This window comes from Tachypleus tridentatus, chromosome 4 (assembly GCF_004210375.1).
Source record: "Tachypleus tridentatus isolate NWPU-2018 chromosome 4, ASM421037v1, whole genome shotgun sequence".
NCBI classification, from domain to species: Eukaryota; Metazoa; Arthropoda; class Merostomata; order Xiphosura; family Limulidae; genus Tachypleus; species Tachypleus tridentatus.
In genome coordinates this window covers 81,990,553-82,014,935 of record NC_134828.1, presented here as the reverse complement: position 1 = coordinate 82,014,935, position 24,383 = coordinate 81,990,553, and the positions used below count along the sequence as shown (strand labels likewise).

General features: G+C 32.2%; 1 protein-coding gene across 5 annotated transcripts in view; it reads right to left on the bottom strand.

Annotated features, from left to right (window-relative positions):
* Positions 1-5,419: 5,419 nt before the first annotated feature.
* Positions 5,420-24,383, bottom strand: part of LOC143249551 (phosphatidylinositol 4-kinase beta-like) — a 72,026-nt gene continuing 53,062 nt past the window's right edge. For 4 of the 5 annotated variants that reach the window (XM_076499595.1, XM_076499592.1, XM_076499594.1 and 1 more), the window contains 12 exons: positions 21,644-21,761; positions 20,937-21,071; positions 20,549-20,655; positions 20,218-20,396; positions 19,145-19,235; positions 18,267-18,409; positions 17,830-18,051; positions 16,817-16,978; positions 16,182-16,364; positions 12,883-13,148; positions 11,441-11,573; positions 5,420-10,550 (listed from right to left, as the gene is read on the bottom strand). In XM_076499595.1, coding sequence (XP_076355710.1) covers positions 10,245-10,550; positions 11,441-11,573; positions 12,883-13,148; positions 16,182-16,364; positions 16,817-16,978; positions 17,830-18,051; positions 18,267-18,409; positions 19,145-19,235; positions 20,218-20,396; positions 20,549-20,655; positions 20,937-21,071; positions 21,644-21,761 — 2,045 coding nt within the window. In that variant the 3' untranslated portion in view covers positions 5,420-10,244. The remainder of the gene's footprint in view (positions 10,551-11,440; positions 11,574-12,882; positions 13,149-16,181; positions 16,365-16,816; positions 16,979-17,829; positions 18,052-18,266; positions 18,410-19,144; positions 19,236-20,217; positions 20,397-20,548; positions 20,656-20,936; positions 21,072-21,643; positions 21,762-24,383) is intronic. The other variant, XM_076499596.1, reaches the window with a different exon arrangement.

The following is a 24,383-nucleotide window of genomic DNA, read 5'->3' as shown; positions in this document are numbered from 1 at the left end:
CCAAGGATAGACCAAATTCATCCAACTATGCCTGAACAGAAAGGCCAAAAGGAGCAATAGTAGATCATCTATTCTGAAAAAGAATGGCCTACCAAGGAAGGAAAACACAATCCCAGTAGGGCTTCTTTGGTAAGGAATGAAGTTTCAAAGCATATAGTAAAGAAAGGTGAAAAGAAAGTTCATGAGACTACATATAAGCTCTAAAATGGGGAAGTGCAAAAAGCCCCAGTGCAGAACCAAAGTTCTTGATGATGAATGGGGTCCAGTATCTTTAAGACTGAGGTCCTGACAGAGTCATAAACCAGTGATCCATAATCAAATTTTGATCTAATAAGAGCACAATATATCTACAGCACAGAACATCAATCTGCTCCCCAAGGGGTGGAAGAGAGCACACGAAAGATGTTCAGTGCTCTTGTACATTTGACCCATAGCTGCTTGATGTGTGGTATAAAGGTCAGCTTATGGTCAAAGATAAGCCCTAAGCACTTTGTCTCGGGGACCAGAGGCAGCACAACTTCACCGATACGGAGTTCAGAATCAGGGTGAATACCCCATTGGCGGCAACAGTGCATGCAAACAGTTTTAGAGAGAGAGCAGTTAAAGCCGTTTGCTGTAGTACACTTCAGTAAACGATTGAGGGCAGTCTATATCTGTTGCTCAACATACCTCATGTTCGACGATTAACATGAGATGTGAAAGTCGTCGAAATAGAGCCTGTTTGCAACAGTAAGAGGGAATTGTTCAGTGATGGCATTAATCTTTATACCAAAAAGTGCGACACTCAAAACACAGCCTTGAGGAACTCGAAGTTCCTGTAGAAAAGAATGGGAAAGTGTCGAACCCACACGAACTTCGAATCTCCTGTCCATTAAAAAATTAATAAAAATGGGCAAATGACCATGTAACCCATATATATCTGGAGGTCTCGCAAACTGCCATACCTCAACGTCATATCATAAAGCCTTCTCAATGTCAGAGAATATCGATACAAGATGTCATTTGAGAAAGGCTTCTCTGATTGACGTTAAGTCAAATCAGATGGTCCATGGTGCAGCAATGTCGTTGGAACCAACACTGGGTGGGCGAGAGGAGGTTGTTTGATTCGAAGAACCAAACGAGACGAGCATTAACAGTCCTCTCTAAGGTCTTGCAGAGACAGCTCGTCAAAGCAATTGGACAGTAGTTTGAAGGAATCTTGGGATACTTCCCAAGCTTAGAGAAAGGTAGAACAATCGCCTGGCACGAGGAATCAGGAAAAACATTCTCCTGCCATATCTGGTTAAAAACAATCAGAGGAATAGCAAGAGAAGAAGGAGATAAATGGTATAGCATTTCATAGTGTACATCATCAGGTCCAACTGATGTGCTGCCAGTTTGAGTTCCACCAGTGTAAAGGGACGATTACAGTGAGAGACAATCAGCTCGAAAGGAAAGAGGTGATCACTCTGCCAGTCTTGATGTCTAAGAAGATGGAGGAAGAAGTAGAAGTGCTAGATACCTGGCAAAAACTTTAACCAAGAATATTGGCGATGCTCAGGGTACGAGGTCTGTTCAAAAAATACGCGAACTGACGTCATAAAACAAAATGTACTTTATTTAGAAGTTACAGGTCTGGGACCCCTTTAAAGTACTCTCTTCCCCAATGCACGTACTTATCCCAAAGGTGTTTCTACTTGTTGAAACAATCCTGGTACACTTCTTTTGTAATGTCCTCCAGCTCCTTCGTCGCATTTGCCTTAATCTCGGGAATCGATCTCAAATTTTCTTCCTTTCAAGGGTCTTTTGAGTTTGGGGAACAAGAAAAAAATCGCAAGGAGCAAGGTCAGGTGAGTAGGGGTGAGGGGTGGGGGTGGGGAAGAACAGTGATCGAGTGTTTGGCCAAAAACTCACGAGTTCTGAGGGCTGAATTTCGCAGCAACGCAGTGCATCTTCATTTTTTCGGTCAAAATCTTGTAACAAGATCCAACTGATATCCCACACTCTTCAGCAAGCTCCCTGTCAGTCAGACGTCGATTTGCCCGCACCAGGGTGTTGATTTTGTCGACGTGTGGGTCGTCAGTTGACGTGGAAGGACGTCCAGGACGCTCATCATCTTCAATGGACTGTCGACCATCCTTAAAACGTTCATGCCACTTGAAACATGCCGTACGATTCATAGCAACATCACCGTAAGCCGTGTTAAGCATAGCAAAAGTTTCAGTCGCAGATTTTCCAAGTTTGACACAAAATTTCACAGCAAGTCGTTGCTCCTTCAGGTCATTCATTCTGAAATCTGCCAAACGAAAAAATCGCACTTCACTTAAAACCGCGTAGCTAATACACAAATGAAGATATCTGCAATCGGGAAATGGCGTCGTAATCAGCTGATCTGTGCGAACCTAGCGACACCAAGCGGATTCCCCTGGAACCAACTGGAGCCGCGCAATTCAAACAGTCTGCGTATTTTTTGAACAGCCCTCATATCAGGTACTTCCTGGCCAGAGGGCAAGATCGAGAAAAAGACAATTATACTGCCTACTGACCTTCCAGAATCTTGTCCCATACGACGTTGGAACTGGTGGTAAAAGATATGCTGGTTGTGAACTTAATCCAAAATTCATTCTGGCTTGGACATCTCATCCACTGAGCATGTGCACGGGCCTGCTGGAAACCGATGCAGTGCTAGAGTGTGGGATACCTACTGAAAGTACCCCAGCCCCATTTTTAAGCCTTCCATGTCATGTGGCAGGCAGGATTCTACCAAGGACAATGATATTGTGGAAAACGTGTCAAGGTTTTAGGAATACACTGAGCAGTTGCCTGTATAATACAGTCAGTTACTGTTGCCACACAGTCATCAATTGATGTCTTACAGACGATGGCAGGATCAAGATCTGCAAGAGCAGCGTAAGAGGCCCAGTTTGTTTGATCCAGCTTCCACCGGGGGCACGCAGGTCGGGTGACATCGACCACGGACAGTCTCCCTCAAAATTATAGGAAAATGATCACCGCCTCGTAGATTATTGTCTACCCTCCAAGAAAAATGGGAAAATAGTGAAGGGGAGCAAACTGAGATATCAATATCAGTAAAAGACCGACTAGATGCATGCAAATAAGTAGAAGAACCAGTAATGCAAAGAGAAAGGTTGTGATCAGAAAGCATATGCTCAATGGAGTGACCCCTCCTATCAATATCAGTACTTCCCCAGAGATGATGATGTCCATTAAAGTCTCCCAGGATTAAAAAGGGAGACGGCAACTATTGAATGAGAGCATGAAGGTCTGATTGATCATGTCTCTCCAGGTAACAGGTAGAGAAAACAAACAATAATAGTACGAGCCAAGGAAACACGGATAAATATGGCCTCCAAGGGTGTGTCGAGTGAAAAAGACAGGGTGGGCACATGCTGATCAACCAACAGTGCCACATCTCCATGCACTCGTCCATCATAAAGCCTGTCATTTCTGTACAAAGAAAACCGCCAAAAGATGACTGTATTGGCAGGTTTCAGAAATGTTCTCTGTAAGAAAAGACATGCAGAATGGTAGGAAGCAATCAGTGTTTTGATGTCACCCAGATTAGTATGTAAACCTCAACAGTTCCATTGTATCAAGGTGGCCATTTTTATTTACATGTAGGCGAATTGGGTGGAAAACCCTTCTGTTTACGACGTCTTTTTTCTTTACTGTCTTTATTCGAGGGAGGTCTATCGACCTTCAAGGATCCCACCCTAGGTTGATTGGGCAGGTTTTTGCTGTCGAAAGAGTATTTCAGAGACTGAGGACGTGAATAAATGATCGTTTTGCATCTTGGGGCAGGAGGAGTAAATGTACCTGAATGTGCCTGTACCCAAAACCAAAGGAAGTGGATCTTGGGATTTGTTGGAATGTAAGGGACAAAGATGAGTGTTGATATTGATTCATCAACATTTTTAACCATAGAGGTCAAAAGACTTTAAATTTGTTTTGAGAACGATTCTTTTGGAGGCACAGAGATCCATCTGCACTCCCACAGTAGTAGTGGAATGGAGTGCAGCAGCATATGTTCAAGATGAAGGGGTCGACAGCAACTTTCGAGCCTCAGGATAAGTAATGTTATGAATCGTTTTCAAATGCTGCATCTCTTTTTCTTCCAACCATTCAAGGCAAGAACAAAAGTAGGATGTGTAGGAGCCATTGCAAGTAATGCAATGAGGGTCCGTTTCACACTCATAGGCATCATGGTCCTTGCCATCACAATGAGTACACATCAAAGAACTGATCTGTCTTCGAGTGATTGAACCACTGAAACTGGAAACATCTGAGGTAACTTGCCTTGATGGTGGCAGGTGGATGCAGTGATCTAAATGTTAAAATGAGGACATTGGTTGGCATCATAATTCCATCTTTGCAAGTGGAGATACACCTTACTGCACAAACTCCTTGGGTGGAGAAACCAGCAAGAATCTCTAACTTGGGGAAGTTTTCAAATTCCTCTCAACAGTAACTCCTCGTGATGAATTCAGAGTAGCATGAGGTGTAACCCAATTGCCTTTGAATGCAAGGAGTTCATTGTGTTGAGATGTGGATGTTTTCACCAATATGCCACCAGATCAAAGCTTTTTTACTGACTTTGGAAAGCCAGCAACCCCTTTTTGAAGGAAAAGGGTGATATTTGCCCTATAAATTTGTGTGAAAGAAAAGGTAGCATGAGAAAATGAGATACAACAGGTGTTTCATATGAAGATTGCTGCTCAAAATCTTCAAGATGTGGTTTTTTACCTTTAGACTGTTTTTTTCACTATTTTATTTAAGTTTTTATTTGGAGGATCCATAATAAAAAAAGGAATATTTCGGTGCCCACTGACCCCACCCACCATGGAGTCCAATGAGGGAACACCAGCATCAGATACAATGTCCACAATACCTGTTGAGAACATCCCAAGGAATTCAAGGACAAAGTTGTGTGTTAGGGTTGGACCCCTCAACCACCAGTATCCTCTCCTCCCCTTTCACGGGTCACCATGCACAGCAAACACGTGGGTGGATATTTAGATCCGAAAGGAGGTAAACTGAAAGAACAGAACTTTCCCCTGGGAGGTCTCCTCACCACGTACAGGAATCCAGACTGAGGGGCCATTGGAAACATAAGGAAGAGTATGATAAAAGTACTTCATCAAAATGAATTTAGAAACCAAAACAATTACAAGGTTTCGATAATAGTGTGAAAAATGTATATACATAATTAATTGAAAAATGCATGTTTATATACATATTGTTAATCTGTCGAGGAACACAAGTAGTAACTTTGAACACAAAATATTTATTCAGCAAATAGTAGTTAAATTAGAAACAAAAATAAAATTCAACAAAAATTCTTACACAGCTAATTTACACTTTGGTAATACTGAATAAAATGTAAAATTAATTTTACAATAAGCATACAAAGAAACAATTATTCATTTTTTGTGTTTTTATTATAATTATGTAAACTTCAACCATTACATTTTGATCTTAGAATGGATATACAGGATATACAAACATTCACATCACAAAATTAACATATTTTTGTATTAGGAAAAAAAAACTCATTTGAAAGATAATGTACAAGCATAAAACATACCCATTTGAAGACGTGGGGAAGGAACCTAACTAACCAATGTTCCTAATATTGTTAGATTAGCTAGCTTGAAAGGAAATCCAATGATAATTACAGAAAAGACTAAACCAAATACTAGTTATCTAATTGCATTTAAATATGTAACAAAATAAAAATTATATTTTACCAATACAAGCCCCAAGATGTTAAGAAAAAATAATATATATTAAGATTTCTTCATTTAACTTCTTAACACTCATACATTTTAGTTGTATAAAATTTTAAAACCTACATTTTTTTACATACTAGTTTACAAGTTCAATACCTGTTAACACTTACCAAAATACAAAAGTAATTTAACTCATTTTGCTCAAAGATGAAACAAGCAAATCCCTAGACAAAAACTTTCCTAAAAACTTTGTATGCTATGTATTTACATGAACGTCAAGATCAAATTGCTTCAACACACACAACAATCATTACACAAGTACATCAGAAAACTAGTTGAGGGACATGCTCAAATTTCTGGTTATTTTTTTGTTTTCTTACCAAAACTCCTGGGACAGAAAAATAAAAGTATTCACAATACAGATTAAAATTGTTCGGAGAATGTAAATTGCATTTTACATCAGTCTTTCACAAAACAGTTAAAAAACATGTACAGAAAAATTAGATTATCTGTAACCCAAAGTTTAAAGAGGTACTATTGTATATATGTTTCATGGAAGAAATTTTAAAACACTCTCAACAAACAAGTAAAAACAAAATTAACCAACATCCCAAATGTATCTCAACTAGATGGATATTCCCAATTTTAAAAAGAATAAAATTAAAGATTTATTCTGTGCTAAAAAGAAAAACAAAATTTAGTAATATTTTGGTTGGAAATGTTAAAAAGTTAAAATGATGGAACTTCCTATCTAATAAATGTGTCAAATATTTTTATGTCTATTGATACTTACTAACATCTAATTATTAGGTGGCACTAAGTTGTTTTAGAATCGGTAAACTACAATAAGAATGAAGAAAAAGTTTAGTACACAGCATTGATCATCAGTTTATCAGATAAATTACTACAAGGTAAAAAAGATGTGAACCTTTGACCAGTCTACTAGCCAAACTATAAACAGTGATAATACATTTGATGGCTAAAACTCAGTCAATTAGACAACCAACAGACATTACATTTTTAATGACTTATGCTGGCTTAAAATGAATAACATGCTAATTAGTCTAATGCAGCAACCTATATAATTTTCACTAAAATATACAAGCTCTAGAAGCAACAGTTTAGATACTCTAAGAGAGAACAACAATCAACTATTATAATCTGGTAAATTCAGCTACACTGCAGAACAATACAACTGTTCCTACTTATTTTTCAGCACAAAATAAATTTCAACTGAAAAATAAACCTTTTTAAGTGTTTCCTAAAAATTCAGTTACTTGTGAACATTGGGCAAAACAAATTTTTACTTGAAACACACGAAATTTTGTTGAGTACAAATGCTAACTTCAAAATAAAATATTCAAAGTTTATCTTAAGAATAGTTTTAATTTATAATTAAGAAACTTGCTTTGTTTTAACAATTGTTAGTTTCCAAATTAACCAGTTTCAAAGGCATTTTACACTAAATGCTAATTAATGATGTTGTAATAACTTGAAAGTAATAACTTAAAAACAAATTGAACAAAATGTACCATGCCATATTGATACAAGAAAAAAAATGAACCATTAATTAAAGAATAAACTATAACAGCATAATTTCATTTAAGATTATTCTGAAAAGTCTACTGATTTAAAGCTGCCAAATTTAATATGTAGACAAATTCAGTCATAAAATGCCTTCAGTAAAAACCATAAAAAAAAACTGGTTCCCACAACTCATTGCTTTTAATATTTAACATTCTATGTATCAATAACATTTTACTTTTCTTAAATGTCAAAATATTTCAAGTGATATTATACATAAAGTACAATGATCTGCAAGTGGTTCATGCTTTTAACATTCATATACATATTTGGTTCCTTCTACCATACTTTCTATAAATTGAATGATCAAGCAGTACTGTAAGGGAATGCTAGAAAAACTTGATGTTTACACGATGATGTTTATAACAAACTTAGAATGTTAAAGTAAATACATAAGACAATAAAACTGTTTAAAGTATTTCAAAACTGAGAAATTAAAAAAATAAACTTTACAAAAGTGACGTGATCTTATTGTCAATTCTAACAGTAAAAGAACTGAGGTACAAATGCTTTACAGAAAAATTAAGTAACATGAAGTAACAAGAAATCAATTTTTTATCAGTATAATTTAAAACAAGTCCCCAAACCATTTCAAGTTAACTTAAATGTTAATTATAACTTCAGTAATTACTTAAACCTTTCAAAACAAACAGTTTTGTACACAAAAGTTATTCTATAAACAGCACTTAAATTCAATTTTTCTAAACTATAGGTATTCACTATGTGTGACAAATAAAACCACTCCCCTTTCTTATTTAATTATTTAATATAATAAATTACTAAAAATAATGATTACTGTCAAAAAAATACACGAAGAACAGAAAATAAACAACATTACACTTAATCAAATACACACATTTTTAAACACTTTAATGCTGGAATATTTCAAATGACAACGTTTCCTTTTTTAACACGTTTGAAATGTATATAGTCATTTCATTCTTGTGTTAAATTACATGTAATTATTAAAGTTCATTAAACATGCACTTCTCTACATTTTTTACTTTGATGAAGTAGAATTTTTTAAAATCTTATGAGCTGATGCTGAAAGGTTAAAGTTCCAAAGGATATTCTTTATGCCATGTTTATGTAGTGGAAGTCAAGGTATTAACACCAACTAAATTTTCAAAAGATAAAAAAAAAATGTGGATAGCATGCCTGATTGTATTTCTTTTTAAAATCCAGAGTAGCTACTACACTTTATTTTCCCTTTCATACAATCACAGCTCAAAAAGATGAATATTTACATGGACATTTCAGCTTAGTATACTCCTCTGACTATAGGATGGAAAAAATGTTACTAATACGACAATTTTATACAGAACTATTAATAACTAGCAACACTGTTAAGCTAAAAAGAATACTTTTAATATTCATACCTAGAAACAAGTATATTATTAATGTCTGTTATATGAATAAGACGATACATATAAAAGATGTTAATATTGTTTCAACAATTTATCATAGAAGAAACAGTAACTGTCTTCTAATGGGTCCAAAAAGAGTACAAGGCACAAAATATCGCTCATAAAAGTGTCTATATACACATAAATAAAATAGTAACTAACATATACTAGTAACATGCTTGTTATTACACAAAAAACTAGATTTGTTTTTTTTACACAAAAAAAAATCCTCAAATTCATTAATTTCAATTGATCACAATATACAATTTAGTCTGAAAGAAATAATGAATGAATATTGATATCACTCTTCAAAAGCAATGGCAAAGCTAACCTGATGGTACGGTATCCAGGAGGGTCAGTGCTTCATTTCTACTAAAACTACTATAGCTACATAACTATGTTTCCTGTAACAATAGCCTTGTGACTCCTATTAGAAAACTGTTTGTTTCAACTATATTAATAAACCATTTACATTTGAATGCTTGTACAAGTCTACAAATGAAATAAACATGCAGCACACCTAAATTTACACATGCTAGTCAATATAAGGCAATATATCCTAATGTCACTTCTAATACCATTCAGTACAACTTGTCTTAAATTTTCATAATAGTATTTTCTATGATAGATACAATGGTCACTAGTAAAGTTAGAGTTTTTTCAGCTGTTTTGAATCTTGGACAAATTGCAAAGCTGATGAGTAACCAAAGTTTTCATTTAGTAATTGTTTAATGTATTAAAATCATTCTGGGGTATTCAAGAAATACTCGAGAAAATTACACATCACCTACTTTTTAACAATTTTAGCAGCAAAATTAATTGTGCCTGAGGTACTACCTACTTTAGAAGCCACACTAGTTAATACAGAAGCTGTTGTAGCTATTTCAGAAATTTACCAATGTTTACATCTCTCCATCCATTTATATTAATATGTACTATACAAATTCTAAAAATGTTAAGATGGAAAAAAAAAGTGCAACAATTATATAGAAGAAAATTATGAAATTATTATTGAAGGCACAGTGTAGCTGGAAGCATCCTCTAAGTTTAACTTAGCCATTTGTGTAAAGAGTGGCAAAACAAATGTAAGAAACAGCTACTGTGGAATAACACTATGGGTCACTTGGATTTCTTCACCATGAAACAACAGAGTAGATCACTAATGATTGTGATAACACAATTAGTATTTCCACTCCAGTTGAGACATCATAGATGAATCAGAGGTAAACTGGAATGAGATGTAATATGAAAAAAAAATTTATAAAAATTTGGTTTCCTCTTGACAAAAACAGCCTAGAGTTCAATGCTGGTTGTCATATTCATGGCATACTGTTTGATAATCACAAATATAATACCATTTCAAGATCATTCCTTGCACATCTTTGTAATTGCTCCACACTTATCTCCATTAAATAATCATAAACAAGTCTCTTTGCTCTTGTGAAACTCTTGAAAATATTTACAAGATGTTTACATCAATCTCAATTACTGCAGCATTTTTTCAAGGAACTAGATCTACTCTGCTTCAAAGGATTCCATTAGTTAAATATTGAAAACCATCATACAACTTAGTTGTCAGGGAATGCATACTGGACTCCACCATGCTATCAACACGAAGCTGAAGCTGGTCCTCAGTTAAGCCTATGTGAAATCGTTCCCTTAGACCTTTCACAGCACTCGCTCCATTTTTAAAACAAGGTAGCTGAGCACTGGCTTGCATGATTTCAACCAAAGCTAGAATCTTCTCGTGGTGTTTACGAGCAGCAAGAAGTCCTTGAAGCATGAGAATCTTAAAATATTCAAACATATCACTCCCCGGACCTCCCATGACCTGGAGAAAAAATAGTTAATAATTGAATTAAATGAAATGCAGAAGAAACTGATTTATAACAAAATTTCACAAAAAATTGTTTTAAGATGCTGGTTTTGTTTTCTCAGACTGAACATATCTTTTATCCTTCCAAGTTATCTTTCACTTAAACACCACATTTGGTTTTGTAGGTAACTTTTCTTAAGTGAAAATAAAGTAGTTTTTTTTTATATATATAATCAACCGACCAAAATGGTTTGCTTAAAATGAAATTACAACCTACTGTTTTCTGAATCAAGATATCTTGTTTCCATATGCCATCAACCAACTAAAACTTACAATGACAAGTTTTGTATCATACAATCAAGTACAAATCTTGTTCAACCATTTGATTAGCAACATGGGTATACTATGTGTGTATACTTTGTGTTAGATTTTGTTTTGTAAAGAATGTGTACCATTCAGCCTGTCTCATATGTAATTAATAATTATTCATTTGGTTGTTTTTTTATATCATAAAATACATTAAAAACAATTAAAAGAAAGAAACATGTTGGATGTGTGCGTCAGATATCTTGATATTAGGAAAGTTAACAATATGCATCAACATCTGTTTCAAATTAACAGTTTAAGGCATATGTTAATAATATATGATAATAAACGTATAGTTGTAAGTCAGTCTAACAATATTCTTGCATTATAACAGTAGCTTCAGTTTTTGCACTGTACAGACTTCAACATACAAAGAAGTTTTACAGAACATTCACAATATTCTGATTATACATCACTGAAACATTCTTGAAACTTGGACTCAAAAATACTCCAAGACCCAAATTCACTCTCCACAATAGCATAAAAAACAGACATTTTATCCCTTATATTAATACCAAGTACTGAGAAACAACTCTTACATTGACAAATTCTTGTGTCAGTTTGAAAGGAGAGTTTTCAAAGCCCAGGTTTTTGGGAGAGGAAGACAAGATGAATCCAAAGTCTATGTGGATTATGTGGCCCTCAGCATCCAGTAAAATATTACCATTGTGTCTAGAAAATAAGAACACCCATACAGCATTTGAAATATATTATACACCAAGAGACAGTTCTACTTGGCATAAAGTCAATTAAAATATTAGCATTCAAATTTATTAAATTCATACAGATATGTTCAGTGCTTTCAATGGAATTTTTATTACTCTGGGTTAATCATTTATGGTCAAAATAAGCTACCTACATATATCACGTCTAAAAAAACATCAACTCTTTAGTCATTATGGCTTATTAAAACACAAAGTTCTTAAATTATTTATAACAGTGTAATGATTATCACAAAAAAAAAAAACAATAGATCATAAATTATACATTCATTCCCTACTCATTTCAATTTCATATTAGTGTGTCAAAAGTTAAAGTTCTTAAATAGCCTAAACACAAAAGCCCCAAAAAAGTTAAAGTTACGACATTTAAAAAAAAAAAAAATTTTTAACGTGTTATGACACATGATAAATTAATACTTTACTATTCACATTGAAAACAGAATAAACTTTTATGAAAATAACAAAATAAAAACATATTGAATATAACCTCAAAAGCAATGACTTGAAATCAATCTCTTATACTGCACACAACAACAATGAAAGAGTCAAAATACACTCACTTTCATTAATCTATCATTTTGTTTGTTTTTTAACTTTGTGTAAAGCTACACAAGGACCATCTGCTGTCTTTATGAAAGACTCAAGAGAAGGCAGGCATCAATACCCACTGCCAACCCTTGGGCTACTGTTACCAACAAATAGTAGGATGGACCATCACATTATAATGCAATCACAGCTGTAAGAAGCCAAAATATTTTATGGGACAGGGATTCAAACCTACAACCCACAGATTGCAAGTAGTGTGTTCTCACCATCTGGTGTGGCAGGCTTTATTAAACACATTACATAACTGCATAACATATGAACCATTTTAAAGAAATGAGTGATTCTGGGTATTCACTTGAGAAAGGTTTCTTAATATTTTGTTAAAAATTATTTTTGTTTTTCATTGTAAAACAAATTAACTATTTCATCACATTTAACACAATTCCTTAAATATAAAATTACAAGATGTACCCAGTTCCATTCAATATTTCAACCAACCTCAATAAAACGTATTATTTATGTATAGTGTACTTACATTTCACAACATGATGTTAAGGGAATTGATCTAAATGAATTAAGAACCAGTTTATATATCAGTTTCACCTAAAATGGATACAAACAAAAACTACTTTTAGAAATTTGGTTTTGAATGCTTGTCCTGTATCTGATATACATATGTTTACAGCTTATATATACAAGATTGTTCTACATACCTATCCTTCACCTGAATGAGGTATGACAGAAGACAGTATGCAGCACAACTCTCGACAAAGTTTTTCTGTGCTGACAGAAATTCTTCCGAAGTCAATGAACCAAATTCTTGTAGAAAGTAGTCTAGAAGTGACATCTTGCTGTGTTTCTTAATTTGATGGAGAGATACCGTATTCAGAATAGGTTCAATCATACCACTATCTGATGAAGTCACCAAGATACGGTAAGGACGGATCCACAATGGTACTCGTTCCTGTTCCCATATTTTCTATTGCAAAAGAAAATTGTAAATACATTTCATAATATTTCATAAACAATGAGTTATCCGTGAAATAAATTTATCATTACTAACAGTAATAAAAATTAATGCATTATATCAGAAAAAAACTGAATTTTAATTTCATAATTATTTAACAATTTGACCTTCAGAACAAACAGATTTGAATTTTAGAAAACACAAACAAAAAACAGAATCAAAAATATTCTCATCATTACCTTTCACCAGTCAATTTCTCCTTTAATTTAACCTTTCAGTTAAAACCCATTAATGTATACTTTAAAAGTGCTAAAACGCATAAGCTTTATACTGCAGTTCATATCTACAAACAATAACAAACTTGTTCTTCAGATAAGATAACCATGTTGACAAACTGTGCATGATTCAAAGTTATGAAACTGATAACAGTATGTTTTGATAATTTCAGATGAACAAGTGGTAAACACCAGTACTGACAAGTGTAAGAGGTTTTCTTTACTAAGTTTGACAATCTTGATTGATGAAAAACAACAAGCCTAATTTACTATAATAGAGTATATATTAAGAAAAAAATATTTCAAAATTTATCTCATTTCATTAAAATTATCTTTCCATTTTATTGGTAGTTAGCCAAGATGACTACAGTGTCAAAGGTCAGGTAAAAAGATGCAGAAAATCTTATAGCCAAAAACATTCCAAATAAGCTGCCCAGTTATCTCTTTTTGTTTAGAAACATGGATATAAAATACCTTTGAAGTATGAGTTAGAAATTGTTTTCCATGAAAATAGATTAAAAGATATCCTAATTCCATCATCTCTTTTATTTTTCAAATAGTCTTGTTATTTTATGTTCAAATTATTTTTTTAATAGAAAGTTTAGGAATCTAAGTTATTATTGTGAAATAAATAACAATCATAATTACTTAAAAACAAATGTTAGTGAATTACAGTTAAATAACCAACAATTTTCCAACTTCATAATGAAGATTAACTTGCAAGAACTCCTAGCTAGTCTTGTTTCACTGAAATTATCTTTATTCCAGCTACAATGAGCAGAAGTTTAATATAATACTATAAAGTACATGCACATGTATTTTTAAAATTATTTTATGATAATACATATTCATATCATATATAACATTTGTTATTTCAACTCAAAAACAAGCTGAAGCAAAAACAAATAAAAAAACTGCATCAACTGGGATCTCTTCAGTTGATGCAGCATTTTTTGTTTACTTTGTTTTGGCTTATTTCTGAATTATAATAAATTATATAATTAGTACGAGGTTTGGATTTACTGTTTTTAACATAGTCCTTCCTTAGGATTTTGCTCATTTAACTTCATTAAAATATATATATATAGTGGAGACAAATATTGCTTTCAAATACAAAAAGTGGTCAGTCCCCAAATTTAAAATCAAAAGTGAAATATGTTTATTACTTTAATAGTTTAGTATTTTCATGAAAATAATAAACAGCAGCATAGCCTGAAACCAACATGCAGATGTACAGTTGCAGAGCACTTATGATATTAACTTGGTTCATGTTATGAACATTGTAGCATCACTGTATTAAACTTGACACTTTTACAAAGTTTACAGCCATTTAAATACATTAATCTTACAAATGGACCACAACTATTTAGCAATATCTTTAATGCACTTTTCAAATCCACATACATTTTTATACCTGTTAACTTGTACAGAGCTTTATACCATATTTAGATAAAAGGTTTAACTTGCAGAAGAGAAATACACAATATGAAAAGACTATTCAAACTGTTTACTTTTAAATCAGGTTCCTAAAACTAGAAAATTACACACCTATCAATCAAAAATCCACAAGTGTAAAGTTTTTAACCTTCCTATAGCAATAAGCAATTGCAAAATAAAATCCCATTTTTGTGTGAAAATGTTATATTTACTAAACTTATATAGCATCAAGCTTACAGCTAGAATGGCAAGTATCCTGTGTTATAGGTGTGTGTCCTCTTGAAAACAGTACCTAACTTGATAATGTGTTTATTTTACTGAACAAATCCTTCTGATGTATATTTCTTGACGAATAAACATGGCTATATTTATTTCACTTTTGACCAACAACAGTATCAACTATCATGGTTTCTGTAGATCTAAAATTTTTCTACTATACCAGTAAGCAAGCAACTAATCATGGCCATGTGCATGACTATTGTTACATTTATCGATGTTGTTTATAGCTCATTAATGTGTATCGTGCATGAAAAGAAAGTAAATAAAGAAAAATAGCATTTGTAGCATGATTTACATAAGTGATGAGTAATAAAATACACAGAATTACTGTACTAAAAATAATATAATCCAAAAACACTCTCCAAATTACTACTTACAATGTTGATATCAATGCATTATCAATGAATCCACACAGATTACTCAAGATTTTACTTTGGAAACCTAAAGGATGTTGTAGATTTAAAGTAATACCTTGTTTAATGTGGGGGTAACTAACAAAAGAGTGCTAACATTGCTATGTAATCAACGAAATATACACATTCTGTAATGCTTTTCAATATGAAAACACTATGTATCAAATGTCCCTCAAGGTTTACCCTTGGATCCTTTTAAACTGTACAACCTAGCCACAACAATAACAGTGAACATGTTAATTTTTATACTAACAATATTCTCTCAAATAAGATCACTACACAACTTAAAAACTATAAATGTTTCTTTTTTAAACTTATATTTTTCATTGGGTGGAAAAAATTATTGTAATTGTTGCTTTGTATAGTTTTGAAATTATTAAATGTAAACCTCAGAATATTCTATTTCATTTCTAGAATCAGGGATAAAAGAGCAGCAAGTAATTATTTTCTAATATTTAGAACATTTTTAATTCTTGAGCTAGCTTTTATTATTGTTTCAAAGATACACAAACTATCACAACATTTCTACATAGTTTTCACACTGGTGTAGCAATAAACAACCAACTAAATTATAACAAACTACATTTTGTTTAATTAGTTCAACTGATCCTAAAAATGACTAAACATCTAATATAACTTACCTTGAGAGTTGCCAAAACTTGATAAGCCATAAGTTCCTGTCTCAAGTCGTCACCACATTTAACTATGACAGCCAAAAGCTTCCACCCTGGCAGGTGGCCATACGGTGATGATTCTTGAACTCTTCTGATCTTGTCTTCCCAGGGTTCTTTAAGTGCAGCTGCTGATGGATCTTCTGGATCTCGCTATAAGCACAAGACTCGTAATGAATATATACTCTAGCTTACTGTAAAGTAAACTACAACAATTCATATACTGAAGAAACTTTTAAAGTAATTTCAGCAGTTTTAGTCACTGCAAACAGATGTAAAAATATTCTAACCAATACTGAGTGCTAATGACAATACGATCTCAGTTCTGTAAACATGGGTACTACAACTTCTTGCCTACATTTTCTCCAGTAACAGTCTTAATCAGTGTAAACAGATTTTCAACACTTAAATATTTTAACCAAAACATCAAGTAATACTGAAAATGGTCTCAGTCCATCATAATATACAAGTACTATAGCTTTTTACCAATACAGGCTGTCACTATAACACAATTAAAAACCATTGACAAACATTAAGTAGTAATTGTAGTGTAAAATACAAGTACAACAGTAAAATATGGGAATACTTTAAACAACATTCAGTACCTTGAATGTAGTTTTTGGCACATTAATGCTCTCTGTGAGTCTACGCCTTATGTCTCCTGCAGCCACCAAGACAGGATCCCTATCTGCACTTGTAGTGCTATCTTGGGAAAACTGGGAAATGGTATCCCTGTCTCTGGTCTTGAGACAGTTAATGTACTGTAACTATATATATTAAAAAAAAGTATTGTAAGCTTATGCACAAAATACTGTGCCAAATATCTCTGGACACAGCTTTACGACTGCTTGTAGCTCCAGCAGAGCTGAAGATATTACTAAAAAACATTTTTAATTATGATCCTTTCTTAATTTATTCAATAAATATTTATTATGAAAGTATCAACATATTCCATATCAATTCACACACTTAACTGTAGCTCCTCAAGAAGACAAACTACATTTGTTATAAACTTATTCTAATTATATATAAGAATAATCATTTTAAAATAAATAAAAAGCATAAAAGTTACCATTCATTCAAATACTGCTTTTATAAACAAAGTAAAATTACATGCATTGTTTAGAATATACAGTACTGAATAGAAGACTAAATGAATAAAAAGGGTCACTTCACTTTTCCCATAATTTGCCCGAGGTAACTGGAGCACCCTCCTTTTTATAAAATGTTTTCCCAAGTTAATTCAGGCAAACCATTTCTTTTATCTTCAATTTCTTGCCTGAAATTATTTGCTTGTTATGTTTTACAATCAGTGCTCATTAGATGACATTGTAACCCTGTTTGTGCTGATCTCTTTCAGATTTATTTTGAATTATTTATTATACACTAGAGAAAAGCATCTATTATTTACTGCAGTTAACTAAATTAGATATGCATCTATAAATCCAGATACGTAACATTTATTCAATGAACACTCTGTGCAGAAATAAATCATAAAAGAGCATTTGTTATATTAATATACAAGTATAACTAATAAGAAGTGAAACACAAGAAGCATTTTTAGCTAATTTTTGGGAAACAATATTTTCAAATATTTTCTAAATGAGAAGCAACAAACCTGAACAGATATATCATCATCCTCTTGACTCCAACAGTCATCGTCGTCATCAACACTTGGATACAGGGAGAAGGTGCTTAGAGATACGTCCTGATGACTGTAGTAGTCTAACAGGTTTTCTTCAGACCGAGTCTGGCGAAGAGTGTTAACAATCTTTGAAGGAATAGGACTTGTCTCCATGTCTTCCACTTCAACCACTTCAACATATATAATGTAGGGAGCCTAAATATTTTAACACAAAATCCAGATATTAAGTTATGATAGTAACAGATGCATTGTCAATCCACTAATGACTACAAAACAGTATTAGACCATTTTGTTTCTAGTGTTCTTGCTGATGACAAATTATACATGTATTTTTTATAAAAAAACATTATTGGTTTATTCTGTTTGAAGTTCATTTATAAGTATCTTAATAAGAAAAACTGTCACTACACCTTATCTTTAGAATTGAGTACAACAGCAGCTTGAGGTGGGACTCGAACCACTAGATGTGGACAGCTGGATGAATGAATAGGTAACCAAACTCGTGCTGGAAGATTAACATTTAACACAGAGAGCTCTGCCTGGAGCCGCTGAGCTATGTATAACAAGTGAAATACTAATATGAGACATTAAGTTCATAGAACTGATAATTGGTACATCTGAGTGGTTAAAATGGATATATGAATACATGAATATTAGGTAAAGTTTTATTAAAATATCATGCTTACCAAAATAGCAATAATGAAATATCATTCAGATTACTGTAATTTCAAGAAAAATAAAAGGAAAAACAAGATTTACAACTAAAAATAATAAAATTATTGTACTAATAAGAAACATGCATGAAGTTAATTGTTAGAGTAGTGGTTCTAACAGAAATGCACAAAACATAAAACTAAGTAAACAACTAAAAACAACAGCAGGATAAGGAAGTTAAAAAATGATTTTATCCTCTATAGTAATCAATAAATCAATTACTATTTAAACATAAGCCTTTATTTGCAAAGTAACAAGATGGGTTTTCTCATGCTTATAAAAAATATTCTGCTAATAAAACTACATAATTTACAAAAGACCCAGAAATGTGAGTACTTTTGAATATTTCCCTATTTTACCAATTTGAGTCATTTGAAATTACTTCATTTTTTGGTTCTACTTTGTGGAACTACTTTCATCACAACTGAAAAAAAACTAAAATCTTAAATATTAATTTCACTATTAACATACAAGTAATTTTCAGAACTGTACAAACAATTTTCCTTGCTTTCGACTTTAAACTTACTCATCTATGTTACATCACTCAATATCCACTACTTTAAAAACAACTTACTTTTAAGTTCTTTTGTGAGAAGCGGTTGCAGACGCAATCCAATAGAAATAAGTGATTTAACAAATTCATTTTCAGGAGCTAACCTTGGAGCCTAGAGTAATGAATCAACTTAGTATCACTACAGTTACAAATTTCCAAATTGTTTTAAAAGAATATAGTAATACCAGATTTAAACTTTTAATTTATCAGTAATATGATCAGTGGTAACTATTATTTTACACCAAGTAACAAAATCTATACATAGCAGTAAGAAAACTGAAATTTACATGTCAATTTAATGGTGTTGGTGGTTTTGATTCAGCTTTTAATTTTGTAATTATTTTTAGAATAAAAATGTCAAATAAAAATTAATACTTGTTACAAACTACAAATTCAAATAAACCATACATGTACTTTTAAGAAGATATTTATCTGATTATATAGTTATCTAAAGTATACATAAACTATGTGTCTAAACTGTAGCATTTAGTTCTACAATAATTTTGTAGCAAAGTCTTTAAATTTAATAATACTTAATTGTAACAATATCAAGAGTGTTAAAAACATTTCTAACAGTGAAAGCATTATAACAAAACTAATTTTTAAACAAAATTAAGAAAAAAAAAGGTAAAATTACTACAACTTTAGGGGAGTTAAAACAGAATATAAGAATTTAAGTCAGGAGGATTTCAAAGGCATTTAAAACCACAAAATGATCCAAGTAGATTATTTTAGAAAGTTAATATTAAAATAAAGCTACATGATAGTTGAAAAGAAACAACAATTAAACAAAATGCAAGAGGAACTTTTGCAAGATTGTTTTCAGAATGAAACCAACTAACTGGTTAAACTGTTGAATCTCAGAGAGATTAATAATTATAAAATATGAATCATAGTAAACCTATAAACGTTAGTGCAAGAACGGAAAAACAATACTTGAAGATGGATACTCAAAATTAGGTACCCAAGAGGTTAACACTAGAAGGAAGAACAAAAATAACCTAAGGTTTCTATAATATGGATATCTCAGATCAAGAAATGATGAGGCAAGTTTTGATAATTAATTTTTTAAGCAAAAGTAACTCAAAACGTACCTGGCAGTGACATTGAATTCTTTGTCCCCTCAAGTCACTGAACATACCTTCACAGCTCTCAAAACAAACACACCTACTATTGAAGGCCTGTCCAGAGGACAAGTCTCCCAAACCCCGTTTTTCATTTGGAGTTAGAGGACTAGATATTTGTCGATTGCTACTTCCTCCAGCTCCTAATCCTTAAAGGAAAAGAATATATGAAGTATAATATAGAAATCTAATTTTGTTTAATTTTGATGCACTCTGTGTTTTTAAAGTTTCCAGCTAATTTCAATACAAGGATATATTAAAATTGAAAAAATGAAAAGTGAGAGAAAATGTACAAACAAACCTGTTGCATCTGAAAAAGATCTGTGATGGGTTTTCTTGGCTGTAGATGAATTGTTTATAGGTGGTAAATGACCAGACAATGGTGTTCCTTGAGTGGGTGGGAATTGCCTTTGGTAGAATGCAGTTACATTGAAGATAAAGAAAAAAGTGTCAATGATAAAACTAATGCTGATACTAAAAGATAAAAAACTTTGCAAGTAATAATAAACAAGTTATCTTCAAGTCACTTCTCACACATCACCACATGTATGCAAAAGAAAAACATTTATTACAACTTCAAGTAAATTTTAATTTTTAAAGCACTTGTTAATTTTTTACACGTCATCTGTTAGTAAAAGTGTGTAAAACAAGTTGTATTTCTTTACACTTTGTCTTAATTGACTGATTACCTCAGTTCTTCTGATAGAATCTTATTTTTAAGCTTTACTCCTTGAGACTTTCTTCGTAAGGGGGCATTAGTGTCAGAGCAATAAGCTGTCAATAACCACACCAACTGAAGTGAAAAATCTGCACTCTTATTACACCTAGTGAAAAAAGCAGTTCAGTATTACAATAATAACAGAAAATAAAACAAGTTGTTTCTATCACAGTGGTTGTTGAATGTAATCATAATTTCAAATGTTAGAACACATAACGAAGTTATAATTACAGAAACTGAAAAATATTTTATCTTTAGATTTATACACATTTCTTTGAAATTTTACTTTATACCCTTTGGAGAAACAATTCAGATGCAGAGAAAAAGAATCTTACTTTTTGAACAATTTTTGGTCAGTGGATGAATGCCTGTTACCTTCAAATGTTCTAATCTAAGAGTTTACGTATTATTTACACAAGGTTTTTTGAGATACTCAAATTCCTCATTTCAAATTATAAGCTTTGAAAAGCCATATTTCAAAGACTAACTTTAAGGTTTGACAAAGATTAATGTTGTGGTATTGATTAATAGCCTTTTAGATCTACATACCATCTACAAAATCACTGAAGAAATGTGAGAATAAGTTAATGTTTATTAGTTTAAATTTTACTTGTAATTTTTTATTCTTATTTCAAAACTAATGAAATATTTTACCAATCACAGGTTAACAAGACATACCTATAGACAAGATAAAAATGTATGGCATCTGCTACATCGGCATGATGAACATACAGACTAACCAACTGTGGCAAGAAGAATTCAACGTCCTTGTCACTGAAGCTAAATATCCTATTGCCTGTTAAAATATTAGATTGATTTATAATGGGCATGCTGATATTACAAAAATACACTGCAACAATAACTGCAACAAATATCATGGTTTCTCTTCAAATTAGACATGCTAGAAGTTTTTATAAAATGAAATGATGCAGTCCTGATGTACAACTATCGCATTTTATTGTTATATCTTGTCACTTTTAGGTATTTCAGAAATCATCTAAAGAACATAAAAAGCTCAATGAAACTGACTGATAACATCACTTTAATAAGGTCAAAGACACCTTAAACACTTATCAATAAAACAATTTATTATTGTGATAACAACATACTATTTTCAAAACACCAGTATCCACTATGTTAAGATACAATATTACTATATTACAATACTGTACTATCAAGTGCCAACATTTAAGAACCAGCAGATAGAGGAAAAAATTCTGTCAAGATGAAAACAATTCAATGAAGTCCAGACCAGTAACAAATTAACAGCTCTTTTTGAAGCACAGAATTTGTAGTACCGGAAACACAAACTAATACATCACCACAGAAACATATACACTTCTACCACTTGCACCAAAAATAAACACCATAAAGTATATAAAAGTTTCCATGACTTACCTTTATATTACAAAAATCATAAAAGGTTTTAAACTCAAGTTTCAAACAGTTTCATCGCTGCTCAATATAAAAAAAACTACACAAGAAAACCAACTTAATAACATTAAACAAATTTCATTTCATTATTGTTAAATCATGGATGACTGTTGAGGTTTAACAGTTACTGATATTCACAGGAAAAATAATAAAAGATTTACACCAACAGTAAATAAACAGAAAAAATGTAAAAAGGGAAAATTGAGAGCTCAAGCTACAGTATATATCAGGGTTGTGGGGGTAGAGGCTTTGAGCTAAAGCTCTGAAAACTCAGTTATTGTTAATGTACTGCAGAACATTAATTCAGTGTCTACAAATTATTATTACTACTATATGTTGTATAAAGTTAGTAATCTGCTATGGCCCATATTTTCTCTGAAGATTGATGGGATCACAGGATTTATGACTGGCTTACTTTTATTGCTACGCACAACCCATGAACAGTCTATTCATAAATACATTTAGACTAAATGGACCAGAAAGTAAAAGAGGCAACAATAATCAAACTAACGCTGAACATTATTAATTAGGACAGCAAGTTTTATGATCATAAACTAAAGTGAAAAGTAAGACATTCAAAATACTGTAACATAACTTGAGCTATGGCCTAGTTTAACTAGCTTACATGTAAAACAAAAGTATGTGGCTTATCAAAATGAAAGATAAAAGTTGTATCAATGTTTATCCATCTATACAACAAGTGAATCACAACAATTGCAATGGTTGTATCTTATATTTTATAATGTTATCAAATGGATAATTTCAATATATTAATTCTCTTCGTCAATTCAATTTCAAAAATTTTTCTAACAACTGAAGAATCCAACGATAGCTTTAGTAGAAAAGAATAAACAAAGATCTCATCCCATATCCCACACACAACAACCACATCCAGAAATTTAAAACGATCATGGCAACATGACAGTAGTATAGAACATGATAACGTAGGTAAAGTTGTATTGCATTGTTGTGGTTTCCTTCCGCTCTAGTAAACAAGTTTTCAGTACCTCTCAACCCTGGTCAGTATCATTCACTCAACATCTAATTAAAACAGAAATTGACCAAATTACATGTTTTTGCAACTTTTTTTAAACAAACATGGTCGCGATAAGTAAAGATACTTTTTATATATTGTTTCTGAAATGGTATCTTGACGTACGAAATGCTTTTGTTTTGAACATTCAAATTTGACAATTTTTCCACATATTCTGATATTTAAAGAAACCTATTTGAAAGCTATTAATGCAAGATTAACGTTTTGCTTCTAATTCAACTTTCATCGGTGTGTAAGCGGGATGTAATTTATATGATATATTAAAGTAAAACATACGCATAATACAAAAATTACCATTTAAACGTGTATATTACATTTAATCAAAATAAAGTTCTTTCTCTAGCATCAGTTAAAAACAATTGAGTTAATTAACACCAAAAACCCGTTCTAAAGCCTGTGTGAGTAACTGCTAAAGACATTAAATTAAAATATCGTCCTGAAAGAAGTTTCCGAAGAGCAGAACCACTTACGGTATTTAACTTTTTAAAAACAAGTTTGTATTTAACGGAAATGAAACTGCAGCTAATTTCAACTTTCCATAACCAGTTTGGAAAATATTTAGCTAATTTTCTGAACTATAGTGTAGGCGTTTTTCGTGTAGTTATACTCTCGTTAAATGAGTGTTAACAGGTCGTGACTATGTGCTAACCCTTTTATTATGGTCAAAAAATGAAACAGAAGCTTTTATCAACACGGCTCTAAGTCTGCTAATAACGAGTGGGTAAAAGCTTGTACACATTGGTACGAGCCCCCCCCCCCTTCATGTTATTTAAAAAAAAAAACGCCGGGGCGCGCGAAGTTATATGACCCTTTGTCCGATTTAAAAGTGTGATACGTACGTCATATTTCACGCTTTTCTGGTCCAATGTAAATATTTTGAGCATGGGCTAACCCGTGGGAGGGATTACTCCCAACCTCTTAATTTACGGG